At 34.4% G+C, this 19,905-nt stretch overlaps 1 protein-coding gene across 2 annotated transcripts; it reads right to left on the bottom strand.

Annotated features, from left to right (window-relative positions):
• Positions 1-9,958: 9,958 nt before the first annotated feature.
• On the bottom strand, positions 9,959-19,347 carry LOC130940825 (uncharacterized). 2 transcript variants are annotated; one of them, XM_057869074.1, is made up of 8 exons: positions 19,031-19,347; positions 17,905-17,980; positions 17,528-17,640; positions 16,870-16,932; positions 16,679-16,726; positions 16,544-16,597; positions 10,303-10,357; positions 9,959-10,185 (listed from the first exon to the last, which is right to left on the bottom strand). In XM_057869074.1, the coding sequence occupies exons 3-8, from the start codon at positions 17,615-17,617 to the stop codon at positions 10,142-10,144; spliced, it is 354 nt and encodes a 117-aa protein (XP_057725057.1). In that variant the 5' UTR covers positions 17,618-17,640; positions 17,905-17,980; positions 19,031-19,347; the 3' UTR covers positions 9,959-10,141. The 2 variants fall into 2 exon arrangements, with proteins under 2 accessions (XP_057725057.1, XP_057725056.1); XM_057869073.1 differs by lacking the exon at positions 17,905-17,980 and having other exon boundaries at positions 19,031-19,321.
• Between the last annotated feature and the right edge of the window lie 558 nt (positions 19,348-19,905).

The raw sequence follows: 19,905 nt of genomic DNA, 5'->3' as shown, positions 1-19,905 counted from the left end.
TGTTAATATATTTTTATCATTATAATCATTGTCTTCAAAATTTAAACTCTATATATCAACTTCATTCTATGATTTCAGCTAAATCATAGCATCTTCTTTATACTCTTTTTTCTCTCAATTTTATTTTTTTCTTTCTCTACGCTAGTTACACTTCTAGTCCTACGTGAGTCAACTATTTATAATAAAATTGTATAATATAATAATATAAATTTGTACTATATAGTATTTTTTATTATCATTGAAAATTTGATTCAAAATAATAAAATTATATAATATAAAATTATACTATTTAGTATTTTTTTCATTATCATTGATGATTTGATTTTAAATAATAAAGTTATATAATGTAATAAAATTATATAATATAATTTCAGTTGTGGAATGGACCAATTCGTATGTGCTGCCAGTGAGTTGGCCACTTCGTGTGTGTCAATTTTGAAGTGCTCCATTTCGTGGCTGGTGAGCTTGGCATGGCTTTCGTGGCCACCTTATATGAAATGGTGCCTATTTCTATTTCGTGGGTGAGGATTACGAATTGGCCATGCGCAATTTGAAAGGAATTTTCATCCGTGCGTACTAAGAGAAATAAAGAATTTTCCATGCATATATCAATAAAAAAAATCGAAAATCCGTCTCAACTTGATGAAGAGATACAAAATACACACAATCGTGTACCATGGTGTCTTAAAAAATTGTCTCTCTCCAACTAAATGGTAGACGTGTGCCAGTGTTTTAAATTGGACACACCCACTAACCAAACACGGTCATAGTGTACATCTTTTCTTTTGTTTTCTTTCTCTTTTTTTTATTTTTGTTTTTATGTTTTTTTTTTGTGCTTTTCCTCAAATAAAAGGAGAATATCCTTTTTGTTAGGAAAAGTCTATAGTTTAGACATAAAAGTTCTTATTTGGACATCTTGATTGAACTATTGGATTTCTCTTTTAAATTTTCTGGCAAGGATATTTGTAGTAATTAATTGAAATTTTAGCATGGGCTTATTGATGCCCACATTTGACTAATTCGCTAGAGAGAGAATCTTGTGACTCTTTCTATCGTGCAAGTGCAAGTGAAAGTGGAATTGGTTGGATTAATCTACTTTTTTTTGTAGGTTATATATTTAGTTATGTAACATTTTTTATTGTTTCTACATGGTATAAATTTGGTTAATGTAATTTTTTCTGTTTGTATTCACATCCCTTTCTTCTATAGAAAAAGTGGTTTATAGACCTTTATATTCAATTTTGACTTATATTTCTATAACTAAGATTCGATTTGTATGATTGATTAATACTAATAGAAAATTAACTACTATGACAAGGAAAAATTTAATTTCAGAGGAGGAAGAAGAGAAAAAAGAAATAGAATAAAAATGTTACTTGATTGTTGATCCTTATAAAAAGAAATAAGCAAAAATTTCATCATTAAGTCAGCAATGGAAAATTCATGAAAAATTAGAATCATTATTGTGTAACAGTAAATCTGCACATTTTTGTCAACGTCGTTTTTGGATTGAAGACCAAGAGAAAATTATTAGAATTTTGGGTTATCTAAACACATACTTCATGGAATGGTTAACGCATCTTTGTTGTTTAGTGCAACAAGATCAAGTTGGTAAGTAAAGGTAAGTTAGAAGTTTTTCTTCCATGTTTATTTTTATGATCAATGACCACAGGAGGGCTCCTTTACCATTTCGTACAAATGTTTTATTCTATTTGTACAAAAATAATAAAGGAGTGATTCCAATATCTGCTTGTGCATTACTTGTCAACCCTTCTTATTAGTTATTGTTCAATTGAATTCAAATTGGAATTAAAACTCAAAGCAAATGCAGGTTGATGTTTTATTCGAAAACTAAAATTGTGAGAATCCAATTTTGATTGTTATCTTTTAAGATAAAGGATAATTAATAACAAAGAATCAAATTTTTTAATTGAGTTGTACTTGTTCATTTTGATGAATTTATCATATGAATGTCTACTTTATTACTTTTTCAAAGTTCATTGTCTGAGGAATACTTATTTTATGTTACGATTTCGTTAGCAATCATAAAAGATAATTCTCCTTTAAAATATCCATATGTGTTGCTACCTTTTTTCTCGATAAATTTTGAACTCACTAAGTTCCTAATGAAGGAAGTGAGAGCTATCCTCAATCAACAAGCATAATACAACCATGAAAACAAGCAACCAAAGTTAGAATAAAACAATACAATATTAATTCCCTAAAGACCTTAAAAGCAAGTAAACACCAAGGAGCACCCGCAAAACAGAGGCCATAAACACCTTCATCTCAAATTCAACAAGTCTTCGACCAGCATATCCCGTGATGATCAGCTGCGCTATATCCTCGGAAGTGGCAGAAAGGCGACATCCGAAAGGATGTGTCGAGTTGGCATTCATAGACCGACAAGCGATATCACGAGCCAATAGGACAAGCATTCATCATATGCATTTCTTATGTACTTGTTTGCTTTGACTACTTGAGTTTGCCTAAATGTATAATATGCCTACTTGCTTCTTGAACTACTTGTATATACTTGAATATTATCTGTGTTTTACTTGTTTCTATTAATTGTGATTGTCTGGTGTTGAGGAGGTTAGGTAGGCCGTGGCGATGGGATCGCACGGAGGTTAGGATGGCGAAAGTTGTGGGATATAGCGGTGTGATTAGTATTAGTTAGAATCCCCTAAGTTTAGATAACCCGGTTTATGGTTTAAATCCTTTATGTATTTATGTATTTTGTTCTAAGCTTGAATACCCGTATGCGATGTGAAGTTCTAGGATTGCTTTCGGCGTCCTGGGGCCTTACATTTTACATCATTGGCACTGTTACCATATTGAGAACCTCTGGTTCTCATTCCACACTTTGTTGTTGTCTTTCAGATGCAGGTCACAACCCACCTCGGTGAGTTGTTGGTTGGTGACAAAAGCAGAGGATCCGGATACCTTTTGGAGTCTTTTTGGTTTGTTTTGTATTTGTCTCTCGCTTTTGTATTTTTGTTTGGGCCTAGAGGCCTGTATTTGAGAGAGAACAAAACTTGTATAAACCATTTTAAACTTCAGTTTTCTCTTGTCTATATGTTTGGCTAGCCGGCTTAAACTCCGCGAGCCATGGCTAGTTTCTTATGATACTACACTATTATACTATTATCTTTGTTTATATCACATCTGTTCTTGTGTTTTAAGTTGGACGCTTCGTTAGTTCGCTTTGCGTTTTTAAATCCTCTGTTTGAGCTATATCTTTCATCAGGCTTCTAGATTATATATATATATATATATATATATATATATATATATATATATATATATATATATATATATATATAAACATTAGAACTGTCGTAACCTCTGATTAACCTTTGCTTTACGGCTAGAGGCAAAGCTTAGGGTAATTAGGGTGTTACACTCTACACTTAATCCTCTCTGAACCTCTTCATTCCTTCCTCAACATATTCATCAATGAACTGAGCTTGATATGGTCAATTTTTGATGGTACAATACTTCTGCTCACTATATCAACTTGCTTTTTGGAGGTTAATTACCCTTTCTACAACCTTCCTGTCCTCCCTATAGCCATCAGCGTTCTTCGTCCCGTCCCTAACTGTCCCCAACATGTTATTTTCCTCTATTTGTCTTTTCTTCTCTACATAGTCTTTTGACTCGTTCTAGTGGTGGTTAATTTTTCTTTCGCTCCGATCATCGTTCTTCTTAGCTCTCTATGCATTCAACCATGTGCTATTTCCATCCCAATTGTCTTAGTTATGTTGCATAAACCTTGCATTCAAAAATTCATTCCTTCTGCCCTTAATGGACACATCGTTCATTCGTGCCACTACCTTTGAAACCTCCCCCAAAGAATCAACCTTACAAAAGTAAATGGCCGTAAGTGTCCTTTCCTTTTTTTTTCAAATAAACATATCCACGATGCCTCCTACTCACCCAAAATCTCTATATAGAGCACTCATACTTATTTCATCTGGTAGGTTATCAACGAACATCGAATGCATAGTCTTTTCCATCTTTTCCCACACCTTGTCTCCCTTTCTTCTATCGATGCTTTTGTAATTGTCAATTGTTTGTCTTGATCTTTGACATTTGAGCTCTCCTTCCACACTAAATATGCCAGTCGCCTTGTCTGTCGCTTTTGTCCACCCTCTCCATCACGGAAGCTCCAATCGTTCTTAAAGTAGGATTTATTTCTTCTCTTTCTTATCTCTTTCATCCTGTTATGTTAATGAGCTTCCCCATATGTGCTACTATTTTACTATTAAGAAGAAATTGTCCCTTGTACATATTGTATGATAAAATATTATATGGGTTAAGTGCATTTTGGCCCTAACATAGAGGTCAAAAATTTATTTCGTCCCCAACTTTTTTTTCGCTACAAAAAGGTCCCAAAGGTTTAACTTCGTTTTAAAATCGTCCTTCGGACAAAAATACCCCTCCCTCCCCTCTTCTTCCTCAACATTAACTAGAAGAAGAAGTAGAAGCAGAAGCGCAAACGCAGAAACAGAAGCAGGCAAAAGCAGAAACCCAAAGCAGAATAACAACAATCAAACAACAACAATCAGCAAAACAATAACAACAACAACAACAACAACAAGAACAACAACAACAATGGATAATGAAATCAGAGCGACAACAAAAACAGAACCAAAAGCAGAAGCAAAAATAGAAGCAGACAGAAGCAGAAGCAACCAAAGCATGAACAATAACATTGGAATAAAAGGAATAAGCAGAAGCAACCAGAAGCATTAACAACAACAACAACAATGAAATCTTTAAAACATGAAAAATTAAAAAAAAAGGAATAAAAAATTGAAACAAAGGGAAGGGTTGCAGCGGTGGTGGGGGAGGAGGGGCTGCGGCGGTGTTGGCGGGCTACATATCGCCGCGAGGAGGACACTGTGGTGGTCGGCGGCGTTGTGGAGGGCTTCGTTCCTCTCTTCTCTTTCTCTCTCCCTCTACTCTCTCCTCTCTTGCCGTTAGTGTATGTGCTGAGGAAGAAAGAAGCAGCGGCGATGGCGTGAAGTAGCGACCTTTCCCCTCCTCCTCTCTTCCCTGGAAACAACCACCCCTTCCCCCCTCGCGATTCTCTTTCTCGCTCCCTCGTCCCTTTCTTTCTTTTTTTCTTTTTGTTTTATTTTATTTTATAATTTTTTAGTTAGGGATAATTTGGTAATAAAAATAATAAATTTGGTAAAAAAAAGACAATTTTAAAACAAACTCAAACCTTCGGGACCATTTTGTAGCGAAAAAAAGGCCGGGACGAAATAAATTTTTGACCTATACGTTAGGGACCAAAATCATACTTAACCCTTATTATATCTATTGTATTATTTTTTTGTTATTCTACTAATTATTGCATTTATTCAATGGATCCACAAACAGTAAAATATTTTGTTTCTATTTCTATCCCTATTAGCTGAAACCGACACTTTGATTTTCTTTTAAGTAATAGTTCCAGTAAGTCTTGAATGAGCTCCCTGAAAGCTTGATGTAATTAAACAAATTTTCGCCTGTGTTTGCGAGCTATATTTCCTCGTTTAACTCTGGTCATTAAGTAAATAATACTTTGATGGAGTAAAGTATCATTTTGTTTTCCAACGTTTGGGATAAGACTTAAAGTTGTCTCTAATATTTAAGTAGTGTTATTTAAGTTCTTAACGTTTTAAATTTGTCTTAATATTATCCTGTCGTTAGTGATCTATTAACGGAGTTGATAGTGGGATATAATTAAGATGATTTTAAAATGTTAGGGACTTAAATAGGATGAAATCGTTGGAAAAAAAAAGTGATACATTACTTTTAGAAGAATGACCAAATCAAGTAAAATAAAAGTAAATTTTAACGAATTGAATTGCATTATGAATTCAAGATTTGTATTCATCATGAAATATTTGTAAAACGACTAATAGATAAACTTCGGAAAAAACGAAAAAAAAGAGTATGATACATATACAATAAAGTTTAAATAATATCTTTTTGTCTCTAATGTACCGAACTAGTTTAATGTTTAATTTAAATTTTATTTTATTTTTAACTTTGAAATAAATTTTGATTTTATTCTTCAATAATACTAATTTTTTTTTACGGTACATAGTTATTCAATTATTTTTTAATTACATCTAACTAAATTACTCTTAATCATATTACTTTCATTATAAGTAAATTTATATTTTTTAATTTTACTCTTTAAGATTTTTATTTATCATGGAATGCTTGTAAAATAGCTAGTACATGAACTAGCGGAAAAAAAAAACAAAGCATAATACATATACAATAAAGGTATAATTTATACTTTATTGTATATGCACCTTTTTTTTTTCTTTTCTGAAAATTTATCTACTAACCATTCTACATCATAAATAAAAATCTTGAATTCGTAACGCAATTGATTCCGTTAAAATTTATTATCATTTTACTTGATTTGGTAATTCTTCTAAGAGTAATATATAGTTTTTGTCTCCAACATTTTCAACCTATTTAAGTCCCTAACATTTTAAAATCGTTTCAATATTGTCTTACTGTTAATTCTATTAACAGATTACTACAACAGACAACATTGAGACGATTTTAAAATATTAAGGACTTAAGTAGGACAATTTAAACGTTAGAAACAACTTTAAAATTTACTCATTACATTAAAGACAAAAAAGATACTCTACTCTACTTTGATGAATAACAAATCAAATTCTACTCTACTTTAATGAATAACAAATCAATTTTCTTTTCACTAGTTCTTTTTCTAATTTATTAATAACAAAAATAAATTCTTCCAATGAAAAAGTAAAACATCAATGGCTTCAATTATATTTTGATAGTTCACTTGTGCCTTTTTGTTCATGATGGGAGCTTCACTGGCAATACGTATTGGATGTTTTAAAATGTTTTCATACCAAGGCAGAGATAGAACCTCCAAAAATTTGGTTAAGAAAGAATGAATCTTTTTTGTTCAACCACATTCCCGAGTAATCTATTACATGTCTTGTTCTAATTGGTTTGGTGATTTGCCAAGGTCGACACGATAAATAGATAAGTTGTGCAACCGTCAAAGCCCTGCACCTTTAGCCAATTTGCATTAATGGAGTGGTTAGCTCACTCGTCCGCGTAAGTAATATCAAGAGTTTAAATTCTATTTTATGTATGCAACAATTTATTAACCACCAAAAGACTCTTAATAAAATTTAGATCTCCGACAAATTAATATTTTGCCTATTAAATTAAAAAACACCATAAAAAAAAGAAAATACACATTTTTGTATCCTTCATTGCATTTTCAATCACATCAGATGTAGCATCCATCAACATTAGTGTTGTTACCTTTTTCATTTCCAAAGGCTATATAAAAGATTAATAGTTAAATTAATCCTTAATAGATGTTTTGTTCTCTAAATTCGTGTGAAAATTTATTTTAATTAAATTTGTTTTTTAAAAATTATAGATTGATTATTTTTGTCCTTCCATCACATTATTAATAGTTTCTATCAATAATTAATGATATAAAATATTAATTGACAACATATATGATACCTTTCATGTTCAATTGGACACTAAATAAATATGTTTAAAAAAATCTAATTTAGTGTCGTTAGATTATATTAGGATTAAAGTTTATATAATTGAAAAAATAGACTAAATTGATAAATTTTCATAAACATATTTGTTTAGGGTCCAATTAGATATATTAGGTGTCATGTATATTATCAGTGAATATTCTACATTATCAACCATAGACAAAAATTGTTAATGGAGTGATAGAAGAATAAAAATAATTAATTTATAATTTTTAAAGTGTCAATTTGATTAAAATTTTAGTAATAAATTTAAAAAATAATCCATCTTTAAGAGACTAATTTAACTATTAAATCGTTATAGAAAAGGGATAAAATTCATATGTTGATTAAATGATTAGCAATGTTTCCAAAAATGGTTATAAATTGTCGTTGAGAAACTGTAAGCAATCCCCATTATGCTATTCTGTCCATTTTCTTCACCATTTCCAAAAGTGAAATCGTTGTCCATTTACACTCATGATTGTGGGTAAGGGTGATAGAAAAAAATAAATAAAAAAAAACATAAATTGGAATTGAATAAAAAAAATTTATTGAAATTAATAGTTAACAAAAAGATAAATTGAAATTAAATACAAAGAGAATCACTCAATTTTTAATTTAATTTGTTGATGTAATAAAAAAAAGACTCCTCAATCTAATTTATTTAGACTATGATTTTATCACGAAACCAAAAAAAAGAAATTTTCACACCTTTAATCACTCAATATATGATGACTATAGTAGTTTATGAAGTATTTATAACTTATTACTAGATTAAAACAAAAAAAATCCTAAACCCACAAACAAAACATAATTTAGTAACTAAATAAATAAAATTAAAATATATCAAATTAAATTAAACATTCTAAAAATATAAACTAATAATTTTTAAATAATACTTAAACTTTTCATATTACAAACATTTGAAATACATTTCAAAGGGTTTTTATGGATATAGATAACCTGATTATCCATCTAAAATCAATCCAATTAGATTATATTAATTTTGAATTGAATGGGTAATCCAATACAATCAAGTCAGATCCAATACAACTCAATTAAGATGAGTTTGAGTATTAGTTCTAAAATTGTGGAACCCGAACTATGTCAATTATCTGATTAGTTTAATATTAATTAAAAAATAAAATATATACATCTTTATTTTTTAATCCAAAAGTCTTTAAAATTATGATAATTATTTAATTTTAAATTGATGATGTAACGTTTTATTATTATTATTATTAAATTTTTTTATAAATTTCCTTTTTAATTGGGTATTCAATTAACCGAACGAATTCAAATCGGATTTAATTAGTTGGGATCTACTCAATTTAAATTTAATCGATTTAGCTTTCATTTTACCGATTTAGCTCTCATTTTACCCCCGATTCAAACTAAACCGACGTATGAATACCTTTAATTGTAAGACATGAAATCACCAATTTTAATTTGGTGACGTAACAATTAGAATGACCAATAGTATGAAGACATTTCAATATTCTATTTTGCTAAAAAATAATCATATTTGGATAAATTTTTGAAATCAGACTATGATCAAAATGAATAATTTTAAGCAGAAAAAAACTTATAAGTGAAACCACTATTTTGAAACTTATAAACAGAAGTCTTATTTTTAAATTGTAATAATTTTATCAATTTAACCTCAAGTATCAAATATTAAATAATATAAACTATTATTTCAAATCCATTTTTGTAAATTATACCGCTTAAAAATAATTTTTTCACACGTTCGAAAACCAATACATGATCTTAAAACCATTATTGTTAGCTAAGATATCCAAGTATATTAGTTCTCATATGATCGATTAGTTTAAAAAGCAATTATATAAATAAAATAAAAATATTACTTGTACACTAAAATTAACCACCATTATATGTACAAATACATATAGTTTAACTTATTTTCAATATGTATTTTTATATTCTAACATATATTTTATACTAGTAGCTGATTTTAGTGTACACCTAACATGATAATCCATAAAATTAGGCAACAACTCACATGCATTGTCAAATTATTTAACGATTCGTAAATATTAACTTTATATGAAGACAAATGTAAATTTTCACCATAAAATTATTAAAATAAGTTTAATTTTTAAGCATTCCCAAATACATATTAATTCTACCATTTATACCAATGATCACCATATATTACAACATCAACTACATAAATTACATGACGCAATTGTGCATATCAGAATAAGTTCTTAATTTAAAATCTGTACACCATTTTTGCCAAAAACAAAAAAGGCCAACGACACGACGAGAGGATCACTCTTTTTCTTTAATTTTTTACTATTAATAATTTATCGCCTTTTATCTTCCAGAGGGGGGAAAAAAACAATGAGGATAAGGGTGAAAAAGGAGGCAAACACAAGAATCATAATCCCAGTAAGTCTTTTACAGCATATAGCTGCAAGTTCAAATCATTGGTCTTTTGCTAATATATGAATACACAAATTCAACTTTCCTTTATTGTTGAAAAACAACGAAAGGTCATACCTACACAGGTATCAGAACAATGATTGTCAGCACATCATGAAAAGACTGATTTGCTGCTTTTACTCGTTGGATGGAGAATCCTCTGGTGGAACGCTTCGCCCTTCTACAGAAACAACGGAATTCGCTTGGTCAGTTTGTTTCGATGATGCTCGAAAAAGGGAATCGAAGAAAACCAACCAGTTTCATTGAACAATCTAAGCTTTTGAAATAATAGACATACCTTCTCCTTCAGGAGCATAGGGAGATTTCCGGTAGCGTGTTTGTTGTTGTGTTGGCTGAAATTGGCAAATGTGTGATTAGATTTAACTTTGTTCAAATATGAAAAGTAGGTGATTAGGGGATTTGAGGCTTTAAGTTTTCAGCAATTTATTTATTTATTTATTGAATTACTAAAGAGCACGTGTGGTAACCAATATGCCTAAACAAAACTATGGTATCAAGGTTAATTTGTTTAGATTTTCTTTTTTGCTGATAGTGAAGTGTGCAGAAGCTATGAAGACATCTGAAATTTACCAACTATGATTCTACCATTGCAATGCAAAGCAACAACAAAGCAGAAATGCCGCAGAAGCTGCTCCCAACTGTAAAATTAAGTTTCTGTTGGATTAACTTATTTATGTTTATAAAATCTTATCATCGGAAGTTTCCTAGAGAAAAAGGGAAATGCTAATCATATAACTCACAAGCAAGCAACAACTAACAGTTACAACCCTACGTTTTTCTCCCTAATCTCTCTACATATTTGGAAGGGTATTTGATAGAATGTCCCTTAGAAGAAAGGATTTTTTTTTTTTTTGGGGGGGGGGGGAGGAGGGAGGAGGGAGGAGGGAGGAGGCAGTTAAACAAATAAGCTCTGAATCGCACAATTAAATTTTCACCATCCAATCCGCATTACCATTATTTGCTTATATTTTAGTTATCCATGTTGGGGAATAAGAGTATTTTTACTCTTCACTCTTACTGATATAGCTTGATGTATGGTTAGTTAGGTTAATATCTTTATTAAGGACTCAGTTGTATTTTCTCTATGCTGACTAGGACTAGTTAGTTACATTGCTAGCAGTAGAAGTAGCTCTTAGGCCTTTACTATATATATAGTCTAACTGTATAGTGTAAAGGTGTGATTCCCCATTATAACAAAATCACTTCATCAATTCACATGCTTCACTCACTCAATTTCTCCCTCACCCCTATAGAAGCACACAGAAATTCACCTCTCTAAGCTCATTTCATCATGGTGCAGTGGACGTGGATCGAGGTGGTGTGCGACGAGAAAGTTTGAGATCGAGGCTAGTGAGTGTGATTTTGAATTCTTCTTTGGATTTTTTGATCTGCGATTTGGCGCCATGGAAGCGTCACACCAAAATTCCAAGGTTAAGGTGAATCCAAGCACGTATAGTGCTGAATCAGTTGCTGCATTCATGAATCAAATTGCAGAATTGCAATCTGAGCTCCGAAAGGCTCGTAGAACCTCAAATCCGAGCGCAAATCCTGCCAGTCCTTATGTCCTCCATCCTTCCGCAAATCCTGGTATCTCTATCACTCCTGTTATCATGACTGGGTTCGAATTATAATGACCGGTGTAGATCTATGACTTTAGCCCTAAATGCTAAAAATAAACTGCGATTTGTTCTGCAATTTGTTGACGGAACTATCAAGAAACCTAGCGAATCTGATGTAATGTTTGAACAATAGGAGAGATGTAACACTTACATATTGGCTTGGATAAACTTGTCTTTAAGTCCTGACATCTCACGTAGTGTAATCTGGAATAATTTGGCTTATGACCTCTGGAGAGACCTGAAAAGGAGATATTATCATGGAGATCGGTTTCGGTTCGCTGAATTAGAGGAAGAACTATATGCTGTGAGGCAAGAGAGTTGTCAGTGATGAATTACTTCACTAAACTGAAAGGACTTTGCGAAGAGCTAGACAGTTTTCAACCAGTTCCTTCATGTGATTGTGGTGAGACTTGTAAGTGTGGACTTGGAGTGATGCAAAAATACAGCATAGAAGGCTATGTGGTACGGTTCTTAAGAGGATTAAGCTAACAGTTCAGTGGAGTTCGATTGCAAATTATGTTAATGGATCCTTTGCCACACATTGATTCCACCTTTTCCCTGCTTACACAGCAAGAAAGGCAGCTTGTCAGTATTGATGGTGAACCAAGGATACTCTTTAATGCCTCCCAAGCAGAGAGCCAAAGCAGTGCACGAACTAGTGAAGGGAACCCTGCCAGAAATTCTGAAAATGCCTATAGAGGATGAGGTCGAGACAGGTTCAGTGGTGGAAGAGGACAAGGGCGAGAATGAGTGCAATGTACATATTGTAGGAAGGCAGGACACAATCGATGTGTGCTATAAGAAGCACGGTCTGCCACCACACCTCAAGGAAAGGTACAGTGATGGTGCTGCAACTCTCAATTATGCAGCCACTGAAGAGACTTGTGATGAAGACAGTGCAGACCAAACGCACAAGGTTGATGATTAGGTTCTGGAGTTCACTCAGGATCAAAAGCTTGCTTTACTTGCTCTCCTTCAACACCAAGAGGTGCAGCATGTTCATAGCACCAACCAAATTAACACACAAGCTCCAACAATGAGGGGTAAAAGAGTGGCTCAAATTTTACACTTTAAATCACACATGTTGGCAGAGAACAGTGGTGATGAAACAGAAAAATGGGAATCTTGGGTGACACTGGTGCAACAGATCATGTGTCATATTCACTTCAAGATTTAGATTCTTATTTCCATATCCCACCTGTAATAATGAGACTCCCCAATGGATCATACACTATCAGCAGCATAATGGGGACTGTCTCTTTCACTAATGACCTATACCTCACAAATACACTATATATACCTACCTTCAACTTCAAACTTATTTCTGTTTCATCACTCACTACAAATTTAAAATGTGAATTGAAAATTTCTGATACTGTTTGTGAAGTACAGGATTTGTCAAAGAAGATGATTGGTGGAGCTAGAGTTGCTGATGGACTTTACATTCTACAAAACTCTGCACATCATGCATTCCATATAGCACCACAGATTAGTGCACCTCCAACAATAAACAATGTAGTCTCAAGTAGCACATGGCATAATAGGCTCGGGCATCCACCCTACACTAAAATGCTTGTAATGAAAGAAAAATTTCCCTTCACAGATTGCAAAGCACATAAGGATCCTTGTGATCCATGTCACTGTGGTAAGCAAAAACGGTTGCCATTTCCTCTTAGTTCTAGTACAGCAAATTTTGTTTTGATCTTGTTCATATGGATATTTGGGGACCATTGAGTGTACCTTCCCTTGGTGGACAAATAATTTTTGACCGTTGTTGATGACACAAGTAGATTTACCTGGATTTACCTTATGAAACGAAAATCAGAGGCTTCTAAATTAGTTAAAACATTTTTTCAATTTGTGAAAACTCAGTTTGAAAAATCAATTAAGGCCATTCGGTCAGACAATGGACCAGAAATTACATTGCTTTCTTTCTATGCTTCAAATAATATTACTCATCAAACCTCTTGTGTGGAAACACCACAACAAACTGGAATCGTAGAAAGAAAGCATCAACATATCTTAGAAGTGGCCCGAAGCCTCATGTTTCAGTCACACGTCTCTGCTTGTTTTTGGAACTATGCTCTTAAGCATGCAGTGCACCTCATAAACAGATATCCAAGTAGCCTTCTTAAAGATCAGTCTCCCTTTGAAGTTTTGTATAACAAACTTCCTGATATTTCCCATCTCAAGGTATTTGGATGTCTTGCTTATGTAAGCACCTTGACTGCCCAGCAATCTAAATTGGACTCGAGAGCACATAAATGTTGCTTTCTTGGATATCAAGAGGGTACCAATTACCAAAGGTTACTTGTTAATTGATTTACGAACCAGAAAAATTTTCATCTCTCGTAATGTCATCTTTTATGAAAATCATTTTCCTTTTCTTACATGCAACACACCAACTTCCACCGAGCCCCCTGCACCGGTGTATCCCCCTTCCTTAGATCCGTTCTCTTATGACATTCCCTTGCATGGTTCAGCTTCATTAGACTCTAATGTTCATTCTCGTCCTCCGGACTTCTCTTTACATGAATGCACTAGTTTTGGCACTGACGACACTCCTGAGGTTCCCTCTCCATTAGGTCTTGAATCAAATGATTCACCATTCCCCTCATCTCACACCCCTACCTTTCCGCATGACACATCCCCATCATTGCCTCCTCCACCTGTAGGTCCTGAAGCCGAGTCAGTTTCCCAGCTCATTAGTCCCATTCTTAGGAGATCAACTAGAGACCATAGGCCACCCTCTTATCTTCAGGATTATCATTTTGTGAATTCCATCAGTGGCACTTGTACTCATTGCAAAAATCCATTTACAGTATCATATCAAAATTTAAGTCACAGTTTTCAAAGGTTCTCTATGGCCATCTCCCAAAATACCGAACCACAGACTTTTAAGGATGCTGTGTCTCAGCAATGTTGGAGGAGCGCCATTAAAGCTGAGCTGGATCCTCTTGAGCAGAATCAGACTTGGGAGTTAACTCCTTTGCCGACAGGAAAAACTCCAATAAGTTGCAAGTGGGTCTTTCAGGTTGAATTTAATCCGGACGGCACCAATGAACGGCACAAGGCCAGGCTTGTTGCCAAAGGTTTTACCCAAATTCCAGGAGTTGATTATATTGATACCTTCAGTCCCATTGTGAAAGTCACCACACTGCGTGTTGTTCTTTCTTTGGCAGCTGTCAGAAATTGGTTTCTCAAGCAATTGGATGTTAATACGGCTTTCCTCCATGGAGAGCTTGATAAAGAAGTCTACATGACACTCCCTCCAGGTCTTGATGTTGCTAAGCGAGGGTTGGTTTGTCGCTTGAAGAAGTCCCTTTATGGCTTGAGGCAGGCTAGCCGTCAATGGAACTTGAAACTCACTTCTGTGTTACGTGGGGCTGGTTTTGCTCAGTCTAGACTTGACCTTTCTTTGTTCACTAAGCACACTGCCCATGGGATCAGCATCATCCTGGTGTACGTCGATGATCTCATCCTCACTGGGGATTCTCTTGCAGAAATTAACAGCGTTAAGCAACTCCTTGATGATCGTTTCAGCATTAAGGATTTAGGTGATTTGAAATACTTTCTCGGGATGGAGGTGGCTCGTTCTGGCAAGGACATTGTCGTTTATCAGAAGAAATATGTCACTGATTTCCTGAGTGATTATGGGCTGCTTGAGTGCAAACCGAGCTCTACAACTATGGACTATGCTTGCAAGCTCACCAAGGACAGTGGCGATGTTCTTGCGGATTCGACACCTTTTCGAAAGCTTATCAGACGCCTACTCTACTTGACTAACACAAGGCCTGACATTTGCTTTGCTGTTGACAAATTGAGTCAGTACCTTGATCATCCACGATCCGGGCATTTCTCTGCCGCTATGAGGATTCTTAAGTACCTCAAAGGTTGTCCAACTACAGGTCTTTTCTTCTCTTCCACCTCTGATCAGCACGTTATCGGATTCTCTGATTCTGACTGGGCCTCTTGCAGTGATTCCTGGAGATCGGTTTCTGGCTATTGCTTCTTCCACGGTTCCTCCCTCATCTCGTGGAAGAGTAAGAAACAATTGACGGTGGCCAAGTCCTCCACTGAAGCAGAGTATCAAGCATTAGCGCATGCTACTTGTGAGGTGCCATGGCTCTTTAATCTGTTCAACGAATTACAGCTCCCGCTTTCCATGTCCATCAACCTCTATTGTGATAGTCAATCGGCGTTGCATTTGGCAGCAAATCCCGTCTTCCATGAACGGACAAAGCACATCGAGGTTGATTGTCATATTACTCGTGAGAAGATGCAGATCGGTCTTACCAGGCTTCTTCCAATTGCTAGTCAAGAGCAGCTTGCTGATATCTTGATGAGAAACCGTTAGTGCCTGGCCAATTTCCGAAGCTATTTCTCAAGCTTGGACTGCGCGACCTTCACAATCCAAGCTTGCGGGGGGAGTAAGTATTTTTACTCTTCACTCTTACTGATATAGCCTGATGTATTGTTTGTTAAGTTAATATCCTTATTAAGGACTCGTTTGTATTTTCTCTATCCTGACTAGGACTAGTTAGTTACATTGTTAGCAGTAGAAGTAGTTGTTAGGCCTTTACTATATATATAGTCTAACTGTATAGTGTAAAGGTGTGATTCACCATTATAACAAAATCACTTCATCAAACTCACATGCTTCTCTCACTCAATTTCTCCCTCACCTCTATGGGAGCACACACAAATTCACCTCTCTAAGCTCATTTCATCAATCCACATGATACAATCCAGTTTAGCCATTAGACACAAAAGCTTTGTATAAATTCAACAACCATCAGGCAGCACACTATTCACACACATTAGAATAATGAATCTTACTAAACCTTACAAAGCAACATTACCATCCTAAATTCAGGTATGAGAATATTGGTTCAATACCTGTAGTTTAGGTCTAAGTTCTTCAAGTGGTCCCTTAGGCTTCTCGCCACCTTGCTGTTTAATGTGAGAGCACATTCAAGCGTAAGAAAAATTAAATATATGCAATTATTACATAGTAGGGTCTGCAAGAAGTACCTTTCCAAGTGCCCAATCGGCGGAATCAAAGTAAGCGCGCTCATGGTCCTGCCATGAGAAGTTAGATTTGGAGTGAAAATTAACATAAGTATATGTCAGTGAACATTAAGAAAATCACAAGTATTGACCATCTTGAATTCAAAAATAGAAGTGACAAATAAATCTACTCATAGAATCCTTGAGTCACATACCTTAGATATGAGAGGTGGCTTTTTGGGCATCATTCCTCCATATTTTTTCTTTATAGCTTCCTCCTACAAGGTTTATAAACTAGTAAGGCAGAAAATAAGAAATTCTTTTGGCGGTAAATAATCTCATAGTAAAGGGACTATGTTAAGGACTTAGGTATTATGGGGTGCCCAAAGTCTTACACTGAGTAGCATGGATGCTTGATGTTGTATTTATTAAGGAGTGGTTCCTCCCCTTAGCAGCTAACTTTTAAGATGTGGTTTCTTGTTTCCCACTTTTTTAGATACTTAACAATGATATCAAAGCCTTGGTTGTCGGCACATGGAAAGGGCTACCTATAGGCTGGATTAAGGCGAATACCAAATACTGAAAGCCAGACACCACTGAGTCAGTGTCGATAGAATTAAGCCGCCGTGGATGTCGGTTTTCTAGGGGCGGTGTATTGTTTAGGGACTTGGGTATTATGGGGTGTCCAAAGTCCCGCATTGGGTAGTATGGAATGCTTGATGTTGCATTTAAGGAGAGTGGTTCTTCCCCCTTAACAACTAGCTTTTAAGGTGTGTTATTTCCTACATTCCTTAGATACTTAATAGATTATTTCATTGAAGGTCACATTTAACTTTTGATTTAAGAATGCAAGGAGATTGATATGGATACCACCTGCTTCTGGGATGACGGCATGTTACTCGACTCATTAGATGCATTGACATCCATTTGTTGTTGTTCTTTGTTATCCTCTACGTTTGACATGAGGCCCTTTAGTGTGTAAAAACCTGCAGTTTCAAGAATATGTCATCTTAGTAGAAAATTCCTACTTTAATTATTCTATTTTCATTTTCAGTTGTATGTTTTCAGAATTTTGAAAAGAGAAAAAGAAGTCAAAACAGGAAATAAAAAAGAGAAAACAAGACTTTACTGTTTTTATTTCTTTTTCTTTTCACAATTTTGAAAAATAAACCAGTGAAAATGAAAACAGAAACTGAATTAGCGATACACTTGCAAATAAGTTCCACACTCTAATAATGACTACAACTTACAAATAAGTTCCACACTCTAACAATGACTACAACTTAGAGAGCTCTTTAGATTTCAGAGCAAAGAAAGCATCAGAATCTATAGCAAAGAAGGGGAATTTGGATCAATATTGTCAGACATTCAAGTCAACAGTAACAAACTAACTTCATTGAAATATGGGCAAAAGAAATAAACGAGTGTTGATAACATAGTAAGCAACCACCATTTCACCCATACCAAGAGACATTGATTTACCAATTAACTTAAAGCATACAAGGTGAACAAAATACACATGTTGACCAAAACAAATTAATAAAAAATATAAAAACTTGTATGGACAGCACAAGAAACAAGCATATATAGTCATATACTCAAACTAATTGAGATCTTGAATACCTAAACAGCTAAGACCAGGCAGCCATAGTAACCATAAATATGTTCAAACCCTTCGCAATATAAACATGGGAAAACGTTAGCTGAAAATTTTATTTTTTAACTTTATGGTCTTTTCCACCTGTATTTAGACCGAAAATCTAACTAATCCGACTAGAGTTACTGTGAATGCCTTCCCCAACCCAGGTTTTACACTATGATCAACTAGAAATATATATATTTTTTTAATTTCGAAATGCATAACACGAAGTAATTGAAGAGAAAAACAAACAACTAAATAAACGAGCAAGCAATCGAAGTTTACAAGGAAATTGCAAGTTCAGTCCTTAGCAACTTAAGCTCAAATCATATTAACCTAAGCTTCTCATCATTTCTCCTCCAAATCAATTAACGAAAACACTTCCTCAAACAAATGGTTTCAATCTTAATCAACTACAGCTAAAATGTAAGCAAAGATCAACATGATGATAGCATTAGCAAGGTCCTCTAACAAATCAAGCAGGTCCCAATCTTTTCTTTTTTGGGCATACAAACACATTTCAACGTTACAAAAAAAATAATAAAAAAGGATTTATTGAAGCTCAACCCCACAAAAATCCTAGAGCTTCAAACCCCACATAAAGTATCTGGGTTCTAATTATAACAGCTAAAATAAAAGGGTATTCATTAAAACCCCAAAAAATTAAAAGAATAGTAGACAATGGGTTGAAGCAAGAAAGAAGGTTCAGATTTGAAGGGAGGCAGTGAGTGACTCACCGGCGAGGAGGTGCGTAGGGAACACAACCTCAATCAGCGGATGCTCCGAATCGATCGTGTGTTGGTCAAGTCGGTGTTCTCTTCTCTTGTATGTCTCAGTCTCGGATCCGATGCCAATTTCCAGCAGATTTTTCCCCTTTTATTTTATTTTAGGGCTGCACTACGGTACAGATCAAGTTTGTGAAGATGTACAGAGAATCCTGAACTTTTCGCCATTGTGCTACACGTGGGCTGCTTGTCTCCCTTTTGGGGATCAGCGTGCCTTCCCTGGATTCGGCTGGACGGATGTTATGGGCTTTTAAAGGCAGCCTGTTGGTTAAGACTTTATGGAAGCATTACCCAATGTTGGGTTAGCTGATGATGAACAAGGAGTTTCTATATCCTCTTTAGTTTGTATTTAGTCATTTTTTGGATTTTGTTCCCGATTAACCACCAAAAAAAAAAAGAAGAAAGGCTCTTGGAAAATCATGTTTTCTATAATTAATTTTTGTCATATTTGGACCATCTTTATTATGTAGACAATAAAAAATCTAAATAACCTAAACAACATGTTAAAAATTTAGTTCAATAAAGTTAAAAAAAAATTTCACCCAAATTACTCAACCAAAAAACTCCATTTAGTTGTTCAAAAATTTTAATCATTTATTATAACCTAATTTACTAAAGCACCAACTTCTCTCCCAAACCCTTTATCTTTGCCGCCTCACCAATCAGCCATTTTTGCCAGGGCCACTCTCCCTCACCAGACATCATCGTCACCTCATGGGTTGTTCATGCCATTACTTGGTCGCCAACCAGCCCCTATCGTCACCGTCGAGATCCTCCTCAACGCTGCTAGTTCGTCAACAAGGACTCTCATCAGCACTTAAGGATAA

Source organism: Arachis stenosperma, chromosome 7 (genome assembly GCF_014773155.1).
Source record: "Arachis stenosperma cultivar V10309 chromosome 7, arast.V10309.gnm1.PFL2, whole genome shotgun sequence".
NCBI classification, from domain to species: domain Eukaryota; kingdom Viridiplantae; phylum Streptophyta; class Magnoliopsida; order Fabales; family Fabaceae; genus Arachis; species Arachis stenosperma.
This window is presented reverse-complemented; position numbering and strand designations above follow the sequence as displayed.

What these genes read in the sequence shown, in the direction of transcription:
- LOC130940825 (XM_057869074.1), bottom strand. Translation starts at nt 17,617, where the DNA reads ATGTCAAACGTAGAGGATAACAAAGAACAACAACAAATGGATGTCAAT. An exon ending in AGCCACCTCTCATATCTAAG is followed by an intron (nt 16,727 to 16,869) that starts GTATGTGACTCA and finishes TTCTCATGGCAG; the next exon opens with GACCATGAGCGCGCTTACTT. An exon ending in AACTTAGACCTAAACTACAG is followed by an intron (nt 10,358 to 16,543) that starts GTATTGAACCAA and finishes TGCCAATTTCAG; the next exon opens with CCAACACAACAACAAACACG.